Source organism: Sycon ciliatum, chromosome 3 (assembly GCF_964019385.1).
Source record: "Sycon ciliatum chromosome 3, ocSycCili1.1, whole genome shotgun sequence".
In the NCBI taxonomy this organism is placed as follows: Eukaryota; Metazoa; Porifera; class Calcarea; order Leucosolenida; family Sycettidae; genus Sycon; species Sycon ciliatum.
The window spans coordinates 37,007,932-37,023,187 of record NC_088645.1 but is presented as its reverse complement, the minus strand read 5'-3'; the positions used below and the strand labels follow the sequence as shown (position 1 = coordinate 37,023,187).

General features: G+C 47.1%; 1 protein-coding gene and 1 non-coding gene across 2 annotated transcripts in view; both read left to right on the top strand.

Annotated features, from left to right (window-relative positions):
- The window catches only part of LOC135812094 (protein HID1-like), a gene marked incomplete in the record, with an annotated part of 29,001 nt that overhangs the window by 9,879 nt on the left and 3,866 nt on the right, over nt 1–15,256 (top strand). The window contains 14 exon segments of the mRNA XM_065325422.1: nt 106–163; nt 944–1,015; nt 1,389–1,515; nt 2,239–2,292; nt 2,840–2,896; nt 3,403–3,486; nt 9,533–9,623; nt 9,830–9,895; nt 10,238–10,323; nt 10,925–11,003; nt 11,597–11,658; nt 12,779–12,881; nt 13,435–13,693; nt 14,370–14,428. Coding sequence (XP_065181494.1) covers nt 106–163; nt 944–1,015; nt 1,389–1,515; nt 2,239–2,292; nt 2,840–2,896; nt 3,403–3,486; nt 9,533–9,623; nt 9,830–9,895; nt 10,238–10,323; nt 10,925–11,003; nt 11,597–11,658; nt 12,779–12,881; nt 13,435–13,693; nt 14,370–14,428 — 1,257 coding nt within the window.
- On the top strand, nt 4,209–4,281 carry Trnak-cuu (transfer RNA lysine (anticodon CUU)). Its single transcript has one exon. It is a non-coding gene; the product is annotated as a tRNA-Lys (tRNA).

Below are 15,256 nucleotides of genomic sequence, written 5' to 3'. Positions count from 1 at the left end.
CTGGCTCTATTGGGCAGTGGCTGAGCACTAGTATGAGAGAAAGAGAGAACATTTTATTTCTGTTTCTGTTGCTGCTGGTGCTGCTCTCACTGTTCATATACATAGCGGACGTTGAAACAACAAGCAATCAGTGGCTCAACTATTTCTGTTCGTCGCACAACCGGTAAGATACTTCGATGGGTGAGGTGATGATAAGTGATGCTATCACTTTAGGTGGCAATGGCGGTAACAGCTGTGCGGGTGTCTCTGTTTGTACTGGTGTGTGTTCTGTTTGGTGGTGTGTGCATGCATGTGTGTGTGGGGGGGGGGGGGGGGTGTCCATCGGATGCCCTGGTGCCGTCAATCCTTTTTCTGCACCTTGTCCTCGCCCACTTACTGAGGTGCGGTGAGCCCGTAAGTGGGATCATTTCCAAGTCTACCCATGTTTGGGGATTTCAGGGGGTGTCGGCTGTTGGGCAGTTCAGTAGCCAATCGAGTCCTCTTTTTAAGATTCCTTTTGAGTCTGTTTCTCCACTCTCCCGGGGAGACGCACGTGAGCAAGTACAGTACAGTGTGTGTGTGTGTGTGTGTGTGTGTGTTTGTTTGTGCGTGTGTGTGTGTGTGTGTGTGTGCGCGTGCGCGTGCGCGTGCGTGTGTGTGCGTGTGTCGCAGTAATACTCATAGTAATGAATGATCTTTGCATGGACACTGGTAATAGCTCTGTCACTCCAGGTTTTAGTAACTTTTACTCTTCATTGACTCTTGTTCTGTATTCCTAAAGAAAAGAGAGGAGGTTTTCCTCTTCCTGCCAAGATAGATTCATTGATTTAGACTGACTCGTATTGTGTGCGTTTCTTTGGTCGTTGTTCTTCTTGCTGCTGCTGCTGCTGGTGCTGCTGCTGCTGCTGTTGCTGTTGCTGTCATTGCTACCGTTGTTGTTGCGTTGTATGTATGCTTCAAATAGGCATGCACTGCCATTGTTCACATCGCTATTGAACACGGTGTGTGCGTATGATCCTGTTGGCCTCGGAGTTCCGTAAGTTACACACGTGTGCTTATGTGTGGGTGGTATCTATGAGTGTGTATGTGTGGGTGGGGGGTCCTTTTTTTCACAGCAGCTACGAGGTTGAGCTCATGTCGATAAACCTGATACGTGGAAATCCACAATATCTCTCTCTCGCCTTTCACCAGTTCCCCAAGTTTTTTTGTACCTTCAAACTGTCTTTCTGCACCGTTTTACCGAGTGCATGTGTTGTATGTGGATTCTTGCTCACTACTCTGTCACGCTGTGTCGGTGCGTGTGTGTGTGCGTGTGTGTGTGTGTGTGTGTGTGTGTGTGTGTGTGTGTGTGTATGTATGCACGCGCGCTTGTGTGCACATGTGTGTATTGTCGTCGTTGTTTGTCGCAGGTACTACCATGCAATGGTACAAGACAAGCACGAGCCGCTCGTGGAGATTGCTTCGCAGCTGCTGTGTGTTATCCTGGATGCAGAGGTCATGCCCAGGGCAGCCAGCCTGGCTGTCGAATCAGAGGAGGTACGGAGTGCGCTTTCGGTGCTAGTGTTCTTGCTGTTGATAACACCCCAGTAGTTCAGTGTGGGGTCTGAATCCTTGCAGTGTACTGTAAACCGCCCGATGTTTTTCGTCACTAAATTCTGCGATCTCTCAGAACCAGCGAGTTTACGATGGCAAATGTTCGCGGAGCACTGTGTCCACACATATACACCCATTGTTGAAGTTTGATTTCATGATGGTTTTACTTTTGCGTTATGCCCACGTAATCCATGACTAACACGGACGGCCTAGGCTACGACTCTGAACCCCTGTTCTTCGGCACCAGACCATACTGTAATGGTAGAGTGATCTGCTGGATTGGCATCAACATCACTTTATAAGTGTTGGGTGTGTGTGTGGGGGGGGGGGGGGGGACTCAAGATAGGCCTTGCGTTGACTGGCCACCGGTCATGCCTGTCTTCTGTTGTGGACATTGAGATCCGGTGGGATGACCGAGACCGGCACTCTTACTGCCTTAGCACTGTGGTTCGCGCGCACACTGCAAGAATGGAGCAACTGTGCTCACACGGCTGCAAGGTCAGTGCCCAGTGGCCACGTGACTTCACAACGGATTTCAATATCCACACCAGTCCGTGTGGGGACTTGGTGCATACGGTTAAAGTGCTTTGCATCTGCTGCGGTTGCTATTATTGTGTATTTCAACTGCTGATGCTGGTGGTGTGGCTGCCGTGTTGTCCACTTCAGGGGCAGCCTGAGAACCTGTTCTGCAACTACATGTCCAGAATACACCGCGATGAGGTGAGTCCTAAACTCTCACCTCTATCAACTCTCAGGTGTTTGTTTGTGAGAGCTTGTTTGTGCTTGAGTAGAGAAACAAAAGACAGGTGTGTGATGGCAGGGTCGTTAAACCGTGTGCCCGCCAAGTGGGACATTTTTGAAAACCGTTTTTAAGGCCCGTAGTACGGATATATCCGTACCAATGTACAGTGCATACTTTTCCAAGTGCAACCTGGCATAACTCAGCTGTCCCTCGACCGAATCGGAGAAGCGAAAGGTCTATTGACATTAGGATTGTCTCAGCTATCGACTTCAGTTATGTGTGGTTTGTATTACAGTGTGGTCAACGGCAAATGGATTACCGCATCTGACCCCCGCACTGTATGCCACCCACGATAGGGACTGAATTCCGCTGTGTGTGTGTGTGGCTGTGTGCATACATGTGTTCGTGTGTGTTCGTGTGTGTTCGTGTGTGTGTGTGTGGCTGTGTGTGTGTGTGTGTGTGTGTGTGTGTGTGTGAATACGCATACGTTTGTGTGTTCCTCACCTGTAATCTGGTTTTGCACAGGACTTTGCCTTTATCCTGCGTGGAATTAGTCGCCTACTGAACAACCCACTGTTACAGGTACGTCTGAGAACCCCAACCGTTCCAAGCAACAGCATGCTCTAGTTTCAAGTTACAACAGCGCGCAGTCGATGGGTGTGGCTGTGTGTATCTCTGAGGAGTCGGGCAACAGTGTCAGGATTTGCAGTGACTTTGTAAGACGGGGGGGTTACAAGTCCACCAACACTGTATAAGTTTATGCTTCAATTTACATTGTCCGGCTTAGCAAGTTGCATGAATTTCGGATGGGGGGGGGGGGGGTCAGAATCCTGATGAACGATGTACTTCTCCTTTCCGGGACTCCACCATTTTGCAATAACCCCTAAAACAATTCTTCCAGAGGTTATGAAAGTGTGATGTTCGCTAGTGGTGGACTGGTGGACCTGGAGACTGGAGTCCTGATGATGTTTTCCTAAGGTTGTGTTGGGGCCGGTTCTTTGGTCGTGACTGTGCTCTCGCTTTTGTGTGTGATGTTGTTTGCTCCCGCTGCTTCTACTACTGTCGCTGTTTGCTTGCTTGTTGCCCAGACTTATCTGCCTGGTTCGTGTAAGAAGGTTGCAATGCACCAAGAGCTGCTCATTCTCTTCTGGAAGATGTGTGACCTCAACAAGGTACAGTGCGTACATTGTACACGATTGCTTGTGCTTGCACTGGCTGTCTTCTTCATCTCATACAACGGTAGACGGAGACCCCCCTCGATTTAGGCTGAGGCCTGTGGAGAGTCCATAAATACAAAACGAATACCAATGCGTAAACAAGCGTTTCGGAGACAGCAGCTTTAGTATAGCAACACGGATCTGAACGAATCCTCTCTTTCCTTTTCGTCGTGTGCCTTGCAATCATCGTTTCACATCTTACTCGTGCATGTTGACATAATTATAGCAAATGCTTACAGCAAAACTAGTCCTTGTTGCTACGAATACAAATACAGATAGCCCACATCCCCTGTGTCTTGTTTAATGTTGCCATCCACATGTTTCTCAGTAGGGATATGTGCATAGTAATATATTTTATAAAAAAAATAGCCGAATCGCACGGCAGGAGACCGACATGGTCGAAATGAATGCTTTCGTTAGCAGTCTGTATCAAGTCTTGCTGCTGTTGTGCGGTTTGGCTGTCTACAGTTGGGCGTGATGGATTTCTAGTCGGACCTTTAGTCGATATCATGTAATTAGGCGAATTTGACTGTTTGTTCTTCTACTCTAAATAAACGAACAACAACAAACAAACAACCTTTACTGGTTTGTCAGCATCCATAAGAGGGTAGAGTCAGCTGCTGCTTTCTCTTGCATGTTCTTTTCCTAGGAAGGCATGCCCTTCTCTTTGTCAAGCAGCCCGGCTAGCTCAGTCGGTAGAGCATGAGACTCTTAATCTCAGGGTCGTGGGTTCGAGCCCCACGTTGGGCGCTCATTTTTTTTCTTGCTCACTCCTCTTCTGGGCTTTGGATCTGCTCCTGCATGCCGTTTGTCATGGTGTACCTGTCCTAGTTTTGTAAAACCTGGCCGAATTTGCGTGTACGGGTATGACTGTGTGCTGGTTGTTGCATGTACCGTAAAGTACCGCCAGAGCGCTCCACCATCTCATCCTTTCGTGGTCGTATCGTGGAGCTGGTCTGCTGCCTGTAGGTCATACGACATGACCTTTGTACACATATTGCACGTTTTGCAGTCAATCCGTGCCTTCAAGCGGACACAAGCTCCACACAAAAACCTGCCAAGTGTGACCTTACAGTCCATTTCAAAACTATAGACGCGTACCTAGGCAAAAACCGTTATGCCAGCATCTATACCACATAAAATCTGTGATCACTTTGTGCATAAATTTTTCCAAATTGGGCGTCTGTTATCTAATCCTTTAGAAACTATATGAGAGTAATTGTGGAGCGATTCTGAGCAATATTCCGAAAACTATTCTCAAAAGGTTCCAGCCAAATTTGAAATATTTCAAAAACCCTACGCGTCTATAGTTTTGAAATGCACTGTAGTCCACTAAGATTCTCACATCGTACACACTTCGTTGCACTCAGCCATACGATTTTCCTTTCTCTGGCTGTAAAATCTCGGTGGGGCGCTCTCGCGAGACGGGGCGCTCTGGCGGTACTTTAGTAAATTACGGTACATGTACAGTAGTAAAACCTGCACTAACCAGACAGTTTTTGTTTTGTTTTTTGTTTTTGTTTTTTTTGTTTGTTTTTTTTGTTTGTTTTTTTGTTGTTTTGCTTAGGCCACACTTTATTTTTTCTATGTTTCTCGTCGGCAAATTTTAACAAAAGGTATGCGGGCCGGCGGAAAAAAAAACAAAAGCCAAGGAAAAAACAAGAACAATTTCTACTGAAAACTGTATACATTTTACAATGTACATGTACATGTATATGTATATGCGTGATTCATAAAAGACACTGCCATGTATACCATGTATACAGTACTACATTGTACAATCATGTACTAGTACATGTAGTCCCATACATGTACATGATTGCACTACATTATCACATCAGCCCACGAATATCAGGCAAACTGCAACAATGTCAATGAGAGCATAAAGTTTGATTACGAGATGGCGAAGAGAACATACATGTATCTGGTATCGCATCAACAAACGCTTTCCCACTCCAGGGATGAATTTACTGTCATTTTTTTGCATAGCAGTTTTCGCGACGCAAACGCCAAAATGCGTAGCAGTCCTTGATTTTTGATTAGCACTTTTTCTTCCACGAAAAAGTCCGTCCAGGACCGTTATTTCACATGACTTTTATTAATTCGATTTTCTGGTGGTAATCCGTATGATAATATGATATGAGACATGACGTGTGTTTTATGAGAACAATTCAAGTCAGTAAAACGAAAGGTAAGTATAATTATTATAAGACACAATCTCTGCAGCACAATATTGTGGATTTTGTGATGATCATTCAATCATGAAAAGGAAGCAACGTTCAACAGCAAATGATCACTCTTCACCAGATTCGGAACTGCTCAAGATGATGTGCCTCCTCTTGTACGGCTGGACATTTGGGCGACGTGGTACTGAGAAGAACCGATCAAGGGCAGGTGTGACATCGAATTTGGAGGGCTCTGGGCCTTCGAGGGCGATTCGCATCAGGTTGTCAAGGGTTGATTCACCCAAGCGGCACCTCCAGTCAGTCTTGATGCGGCGCATTGTGCTGAATCCTCGCTCCACAATGGCGTTGCTCACAGGTAGGATCAGCAACAGTTCCACCAAGCGGCAGAAGCTGGGATACTGCTGTCGGTACTTTGATACCAGAATTGACCAGACTTTCGAGCTGGGCAGGTGAGTGCAGCTGGACTTCCAGAAGGACTTGAAGGCATCCCACTCCGACACAATGCTGTCCTGTTCTACATCACCAGGAAGCATGGCCTGGAAGTGCTTGTAGACTGCAATCACCGTGTCTGTGCCGAATGACTTGAGTGCATCAGTGTCTTCTGGCCATGTGCTGCAGCTCAAAATCTTCACAGCCTTGAAGACATCTTGCTGCTCGAGATCATTGAACCTCTGCTGTAGGCAGGTGTCCACGGATGAAGCGTAGTTTGTTCTTGCAGTGTGCAAGGCATTTATGGTAGCCTGGTGCGTGCCGCTGAGCTTGATGCCCTTGAAGAACACATCCTCGTCAGCTTCCAGAGCCACCAGAAACTCTGAAAGCTGAGAGTGGCCTTGGAGATCATCAGTCTTCAGGCGCTCGATCATTGCTCGACAGGAGGTGAGACTGGAGATAGCAAACTGGAGGTCAGCGGAACTGCACTGCAGGTTCAGAGAGAGTGCAGCTAGCGGTGTCAAGATCATGTCGAAGAGCAACAGGTGAGACACAAACTTGAAGCTCTTGAGCTGCTTTAGGTAGCCCCTGAAGCGTGCCGAATCAGTGGAGTTGCCTGCTGCCAGCTCTTCTAGGTGTTGAACGATCACGGTATAAGACCGGAGAAGAGCTTTGATGGCGTTGCGTTTGTGCTGCAACCACCGGGTACCATGCGCCTTTTCCGGCTTGACGACATTTTCTTCCAGCTCTGTTGCCAGCGCTTGCATGTCACGGAGCCTCTTGGGGCTCTTGTGGTACACGTAATAAATATTCGTCAGCATGGTTGTGATATCCTCGATGTATGTTTTGGAAAAGGCATCCTTCGCAGCAAGTTCCAAACGGTGATTAAAACAGTGCACACCTACTAGCCACGGCATGTCAGCACGAAGGCGAGCTACAACACCACGTCGAACACCAAGGTTGACAGCTGCACCATCCACACACAGGCTTACCAGCTGCTTCTTCCACTCGTCCACGCCAAGTTCACGCAAGGTGCTGTCAATGCAGGCTACCAATCCCTCTGCAGTGCCGTCGTCCACATCCTTCAAGGCCAGAAAGCGAACCTCGACATCGCCACTCTTGTTTACGAAACTAACATACATCAGCTCCTTTTCAGTTACGCTGGCGTCCGTCGAGCCGTCAATCAGGAGTGTGAAACAGTCAGCCGACTTCAACGTATCGATGACTGGCTCGCGCATTGCATCGGCTATTACCTCCGTGAAGTCGCTGCACTTATGACGAGTGATGTAGGTTGAACCGAGCGAGACGCCATGGCGTTTTTCCAGGTCCACGAGGCCTGGGAACTTGGCAAAAGGAATTTCTTCGCTGGCTACGAAGTAGGAGATGTCTAATAACTTGGCGACTCTGCTTCTCTCCTCGCTTGTTGCGCCAGCCATTGCCTTGCCGATCGGTGTCGATTTGCAGATCTCCGCAATTGTTCTGGACTTCCTTGTCGACATTCCTACCGCCTTGCTATGCATATCCGACTTCGAATGTTTCACCACGTTGTCCTTCTTCAGAGCAGTCCCCGAAATCCCGTCCACAAAAGACCGACTAAAATTTCTCAGTCCACGGAGGGAGGACTCGTGCTGTCTGCATAGCTGGCAGAAAATTAGCGTCACCGCTGCACCTGTAGCTTTCTCAGAACGAAGCCATTTCTTCTCGACATCGACCTCTGCCACCCACTTCTCAAATGTACTCTGTCGTACAGACATGTTGGAGGCAGAACCAGACTAGACAAAAACTACAGCTTGGACAATTGTCAGAGAGAAGGCCGAACGTGATTCCAGAATTTCCTCACGATCAGAAAGACCGACTGGCTACATGCACAAAGCTATAATATCACGAAAAGAGGTAAGTGAACCAGAAAGAAGAAAAAAAACAAGACCTCCGCCGGGATCGTGGAGGAAAGATGATGCTTGTCAGTACGGAAAGTACATGAACTTAGTGAACTTACTGAATCGAAGCCGCGCAAAGTGTAGTTCAAGTGTAAGTGTAGTTCAAGTAGGACACCAGTACAGTCAGTATGTGCACGCGGAGCCAGCCAGAGTTCACCGGTACATGTACTAGAAATCACACCTTCCCGAGAAAAAAGCGGGGTCTGTGCACTACTGTAGTCTGTACAGGTGTAGTGAGTGTACGACACAGTCACAGCATCACTTTTACTGACTGCGCGAGCTAGTATGCAGAGCCGTTTATGCATCGCAGTTTCCTGCGAGTCACTGTGGTTTTTGAGTCGCACTCGATCGATTTTGAATCGCAAACTGCGATGCGATACCGGATAAATTCATCCCTGCACTCGTCATTAATTTTTGGTTTTGTTACTTCAACGTTCTTGTGTCCGCTTATCAAACTCTTGTCTCCGTGCTGCTCATCTTTTCCTTGCCCTACGTCTATTGCTTGGATTTTCTGCCTACGACATCGTTCCACAGACGCCAGTTGCCGCGGAACTCGTCCGACTTACTGTTCCTGGGACCAACGAGGCTCAGCTCAGCCAGTGAATGACTGAAAGCTTTGTCATGACAGCCTTCATCGCAGAGAACGGACGAGGCCGAGGAGCGCTCCTTTGCTGCATGCTGTGGTGCAAACGTTTACGACTATTGATTGACGCATCTATAGTAGCTGCTGCAGCATGTGCAGCGTACACACATGTACACATATGTACATGTACGTAGTATGAACTTTTTTTTTCTTCCGAAATTTCTGAAAACCTATGCGGGCGATGACGAGAAACATAGAAAAAACAAAGTGTGGCCTTACTAGTATGTACAATTGTTGTTTTTGCGTGAGGTAAGAACACGAAACGTAAGAAAAAGGCCGAACCCTGCCCTGCCAGTTATGTGGACTTACGGGGGTTGCCATGGCAAATAATAATCACTAACCAGACGCCTTTGGCGCAGTGGAAACTGTCCTGGGTACGACAGGATTCCGCTTCATCCAGGGATCCACGTTCGATCCACAGCGCTTCGGTGCATGACAATTCGTCCGGTCAATACAGGATGCCGCTTGGTGCAGAGTGCAGCAAACACAGAGTGTAGCAAACACAGAGTGTAGCAAACACAGAGTGCAGCAAACACAGAGTGTAGCAAACACAGAGTGTAGCAAACACAGAGTGTAGCAAACACAGGGTGTAGCAAACACAGGGTGTAGCAAACACAGGGTGTAGCAAACACAGGGTGTAGCAAACACAGAGTGTAGCAAACACAGAGTGTAGCAAACACAGGGTGTAGCAAACACAGAGTGCAGCAAACACAGGGTGTAGCAAACACAGATTTTACTATACATGTGGATGAGAGAAGTTCCTTATTCTGTGTTGTTTCGTTTGTGTGGGTTTTTTTTCTGCGCAGAAATTCCTCTATTTTGTGTTGAAGAGCAGCGATGTGCTTGACATGCTAGTTCCTATTCTCTATCATCTCAACGACTCTCGCTCCGATGCCTGTGAGTGGTGTTTGCCCTGCTCTCTATTCACATGCATTCATATACAGCACTTGTCGATGTTTCTTTCTCTCTTTTGGTCCGAGCTATCACATCACACAGACATTGACCTTGCACCGGTGTAATAATTGTGTCTGCTCTTTGTACCAGTGTTGATCCTTGTTGTCGTGTTGTTCTTGTTGTTCTTGTTCTTGCGGTGGCTGCTGTAGCTCGCGTTGGGTTGATGCACATCTGCGTGTTCATCCTCTTGCTGCTGAGTGGCGAACGTAACTTTGGTGAGTCTTGATACTTGCTGTGTCACCTTGTATATGTGGTACACGTATGTGGACGCGTATGTTAGATAAAAGTAGATAGAAAGAGAGAATGAGAGGGGAAAGGGAGAGAAAGAGAGAGAGAGAGAGAGAGAGAGAGAGAGAGAGAGAGAGAGAGAGAGAGAGAGAGAGAGAGAGAGAGAGAGAGAGAGAGAGAGAGAAATAGAGAGAAATGGAGAGACATGGAGACAGGCAGAGACAGGTAATGGTGCATTTTTAAAAAGGTGGTGTATATTCTACTTGCAATCGACCGCCTGTCACATGCCGTTGTATGTGCATGTGCGCTGTGTGTGTATCGTTACACAGGTGTGCGCCTGAACAAGCCCTACCAGGTACGCGTCCCCATGGATATCCCCGTCTTTACTGGAAACCATGGCGACCTTCTTGTCCTGGTAAGTGCCGCCCAGCCATTTCACCCCCCCCCCTTTCTATCGTAGTTTTTTTCATATGTTCATATATCACCCCCCCCCCCCTCCACGATTTTATGTTTTCTGCATGTCTTCAGTTTTGGCTTTAGCTGATTGTTGGAATGTTACTAAATCTTTGCTGGTACAGTATTAGCATGTATTGAAAACGGCGGTGTGTGTCGGCAGGGGTTCATCTGCTCTCTCTCTCTCTCTCTCTCTCTCTCTCTCTCTCTCTCTCTCTCTCTCTCTCTCTCTCTCTCTCTCTCTCTCTCTCTCTCTCTCTCTCTCTCTCTCTCTCTCTCTCTCTCTCTCTCTCTCTCTCTCTCTCTCTCTCTCTCTCTCTCTCTCTCTCTCTCTCTCTCTCCCCCCCTCTCCCCCCCCCCACGCCGGAGGTGTATTTTAGCATTACTTTATTGTTCACGTATGCTCATGTACATGTGTGTTTGTGTGTGTACGTGTGTGTGTGCGTGCGTGTGTACGTGTGTGTGTGCGTGCGTGTATACCTTTGTCAATGTGCACTTGTGTCCCTGCCTCCCTTGTCCATTTGCCATGTTTGTGTGTCCTGTTTGTTGTTGTGTGTGTTCAGGTATTTCACAAAGTGATCACCACCGGTCATCAGCGACTAACTCCTCTCTTTGACTGCCTACTTACCATCGTTGTCAATGGTAAGTTACATTACCAGCCTGCTGTCTACGCTCAGTCCCTGGCCAGCTAGCCAATTCAACCTTGTTTGGGGTCATCATATCTCTCTCACTCTCACTCACTCTCTCTCTCTCTCTCTCTCTCTCTCTCTCTCTCTCTCTCTCTCTCTCTCTCTCTCTCTCTCTCCACCATTCCCAGTTCGCAAGGCTGGGCGGGGTTGTGAGCAGGCTTTCATTTCATCTTTTCTGATTATTTCTGATTATTTCTGCTTTTCATCTCATTACAAAAATTCTACGCTTTTTTTCTCCATCTGCGCATAAAATCTAAACTGACAACCTGCTTGTTAAATCATGCACCTGCTTTCAGGCGTAAAAACCCTGTTGTAGAGGTCTCAGTCCTCATTTGTTAGACTTACCTGTCTTTATAAATGTAACTTTCTCTCTCTCTCTCTCTCTCTCTCTCTCTCTCTCTCTCTCTCTCTCTCACTCTCTCTCTCTCTCTCATTCTCTCTCTCTCTCTCTCTCTCTCTCTCTCTCTCTCTCTCTCTCTCTCTCTCTCTCTCTCTCTCTCTCTCTCTCTCTCTCCCTCTCACTCCCTCTCTCTCTCTCCACTGCAGTTTCCCCCTACTTGAAGTCACTGTCAATGGTATCCAGCGCAAAGCTTGGTCATCTCATGGAGGTACGTTGTGTGGTGTATGCAGGTTGGAGTACAGCGATGTTGATCTGGATAGATTATTATAGTTATGCAACTTGTTGCTCTTTCATGATCACTTTGTATGCGACTCAGAGTCTCTGCTAGGCAGTTTTCTCTGTCCTTCTCCGTATGTGAGGCATGTTGACATGCATTTTGTGATAATGTCACTCAGTAAAGGCTAGGGCTGAAACGATCATCCATTTAGCCCAATCAATTACTCTTTATCATAACGATCGATTATTCGACTATAATCTTTAAGAGGCCGCACCTGGAATATGTACGTGGAATGGCCAAAAGTGGAAATATGTACAAATATGTATGTAGACCGGACGCGACCTTGACCTTCGAGCTTCATGCTCCAGCTTCGTTGTACTACACTAGGGCTGCGTTCGTTTTTAGCTACCTGGTAGAGTAGAGTAGAGTCACTCTACCGATAGAGGTAGATGGTAGAGGCAAGTAACGCTATTCTACCGGATTTATTAGTTTACACGATGTGTACGTGAAATGTTCCTTTTTTTGGATGGAGTTGTGAACAAATCCTTGATCTTGCTGGAAATCCCGTAGCTCTACCAACTTTTACCGGATTCTACCAACTTTTTCCTGGTAGAGCCGGTAGAGGAAAGTTGAATCTACCCTTTTGAGTAGAATTTTTTTTCAAAAACAAACACCTCCACCGAAAGAAGTAGTTTCTACCCAAACCTGTAGATCAAAAACAAACGCCCCCTAGGACTGAACTCGATGTTTGAACTCGCGCTGCATGCACTGCGCGTACTACGTCCTGAGCGGCTGCGACGCAGCGCGTGCAGTGTGTAGTACTGTGTACTATATACTCTGCTTTTTTAAATTTTTAATTTCTTATACTGCGCGTATAAGAAATTAAAAATTTAAAAAACGCGAAATAATCGTAATCGGTAATCTAAACGATTGCTCGATCGTTAGAGTTATCAAACGAGTACTCGATTATTCGGTATAATCGTTTCAGCCCTAGTAAAGACAGTACAGGCGTGATGGTTTGGGTTAAGACCTTAGCAGGCTTGCACTAATATTATAATGATCATCTCTGCCCCCCCCCCCCTTTTCGTTGTTGTTGTTGTTCTCGTTGCAGGCATTCTCCACACCCTGGTACTTGTTTGCCAATGCCACCAATCACCATCTGATCTTTTTCTTGCTGGAAATCTTCAACAACATCATCCAGTATCAGTTTGATGGTGAGCAGAGCATTATGTTCTCTTGTGTTAAAAAAAAAGGGGTGTTTGGAAGGCTGGAAGGCTGTCATCTACATTGAGTTACTGCTACACACCGTGATGTGCTTGTGTCACAGTGTGCGTATGTGTGGTGCCGTCAATCCATAGCGTAGTGGTTTTTTTTCTTTTCTTTTTTCGTTCTTGGACATATTCTTGCAAACCTGCTGAATTTGACAGGCTTGCCTACAAGCTTGATTCTTCTAGAGCTTGCTCCGAGTATCAGCCGTGGATGAGTCTTAGTTTGAGTGTGTAGCGGCACTTCCCCCTAAAGCGTTCTCAATCGTTTCGCCTTCTCTTATTTCGTGTTTCATCAAGGATACCTCGTTAAGTATCTTTTAGAAACTTGTTACTCGCTGTATGAATTCAGTTGGTGTGCCAAGGAGGATATTTAAAATTGAAGACTTGAAAAATCGTAAAATCAAATAACGCATAGCTTGTGCCCCACTATCTTCCATGCTTTCAATGGTTATGATACTTTCTATATAAACATTGGCGTTTGTGTGTTTTTTCCCTGTAGGAAACTCCAATCTGATCTACCAGATCATTCGACGGCGAGATGTGTTCCACAAACTGGCCAACCTGCCTACTGACCCGAGTGCGGTCCGTGCTCTTCCTCGCCGTAAACCACCAGCGCACGCCACCAAGTCATCCTCCGCCGCCACCTCCGCTGGCAGCGGCAAAGAAGCAGCTGCGACTGCGGGCGGCTCTTCGTCCTCGGACACGGCGGTGGCGTCCACCAGCCGCACGCCCTCCGACGACACTGTGCCGGCGCAGCTGTGAGTCGTGAATAGGACATTTTTGTTGACTTAAAATTATGCTGGTTTATAGAGGGTGCTCGCTCTTAAAGTGATGGATTAAAGAGGGACGACTGTACTGCATGTGACCACCTCCATCTCCGAACCCGGCTCTCAGCTGCACGACAAGAATAATAATAAATTAGGCCGCACCGAAAAGTCCCGACCGACCGATGTTTTTGAGTGCCGACCGATTATTACCGATTATTATCAGTTGTTATTTTGTATGCATTCATGCATATGCACATCATACGCATGTACATGTGCGTGCTCGCACTTCGCGTTATGCCAGGTCCACGGCCAAGGCTCTTCCTTCCTGCTCATGGCTCTGGCTGGCTGGACATTTCAGTCCTGTGTTTCGAGTTGACTCGATCGAGTCGGATTTGTAGCAGGGTGGTTCTGTTTGCCAAGTGTCACATTTTCGACACTGGTATGTTTTAGTTTGGAAACTCTACTGGCAAAATGTTTCCGTTACTATAGTTGATGGCGGCTGGAAAGAAGACGCTGCAGTGGAGTTGGAGAGTTTGAAGGAAACGTGACAACTGTACTACATTCCTTAGGCTGTACTACAGCTCCTACTGGAAAAAGGAGAAAATGAGAAGAATAGCACACACCGTCAATAATAGTCGTCTATTTTTTTCTTACACTTGCTGCACAGGTCGGCGGCTGCTGCTGAGGGATCACAATCAGCTTCCAGTGGACCAGCCACCAGCGGACGTAAGCATCGCCAGGGATTTTATTTATTCATTTATTTAGACAACGTCTCCTGGCACGTCAACAGACAGCCAATTGATCAGTTGAGATGAGTGCTGTTGCACTGGATACCGGTAGTGTTGTATAGTGATGGGAGTAGTGCATTCTTAATCCATGTCGTGCCTGGTACGACCTTCGGGCAAGCCTGCATAGATTTACTGCCCGTGCACGCGCGCGCGTGTGTGTGTGTGTATGTGTGTGTGTGTGTGTGTGTGTGTGTGTGTGTGTGTGTGTGTGTGTGTGTGTGTGTGTGTGTGTACACGCACGTGCACGCGCATGTGTGCTAGAAATAGCTGTGAAACGAATATGCCGAATATTCATCCATTCGTTCCAAAGCAGCAATGCATTGCAGAACAAGTACAACTTTGAATCAACTATTCGTTATATCAAGAGTACATAACCCCAAGAGTGTGCAACTGCCTGCACAACCTCTATGCAGTGCTGCGACGGCAGAACTTCACATCACGTGACATGGTTCAAAAGGTTACACTGGCAAACAGTGCAAAGTGATCACAAGAGTGTTGTACCCAAAGCTGGGTTTCGTACAACCCTGTATCAATCATGCACAGAGTGCAAATAATAGAGAGGTTCCGCACTACGTAAAGTTGAGCAACTTTACGTTAGTGGGCGGGGAAAACCCGTGAATTCGCGAGTTTGCACTCCACTTACGGAAAGTTATCTACGTAGAGTACGTAGATAGGGCTCTGATAACATAGCTGGTCCGTAAGTGGATTGAGGTACAAATTTATGACTCTCTCCCAAGGTCGATCTGGTCGTACACCATGTACACTG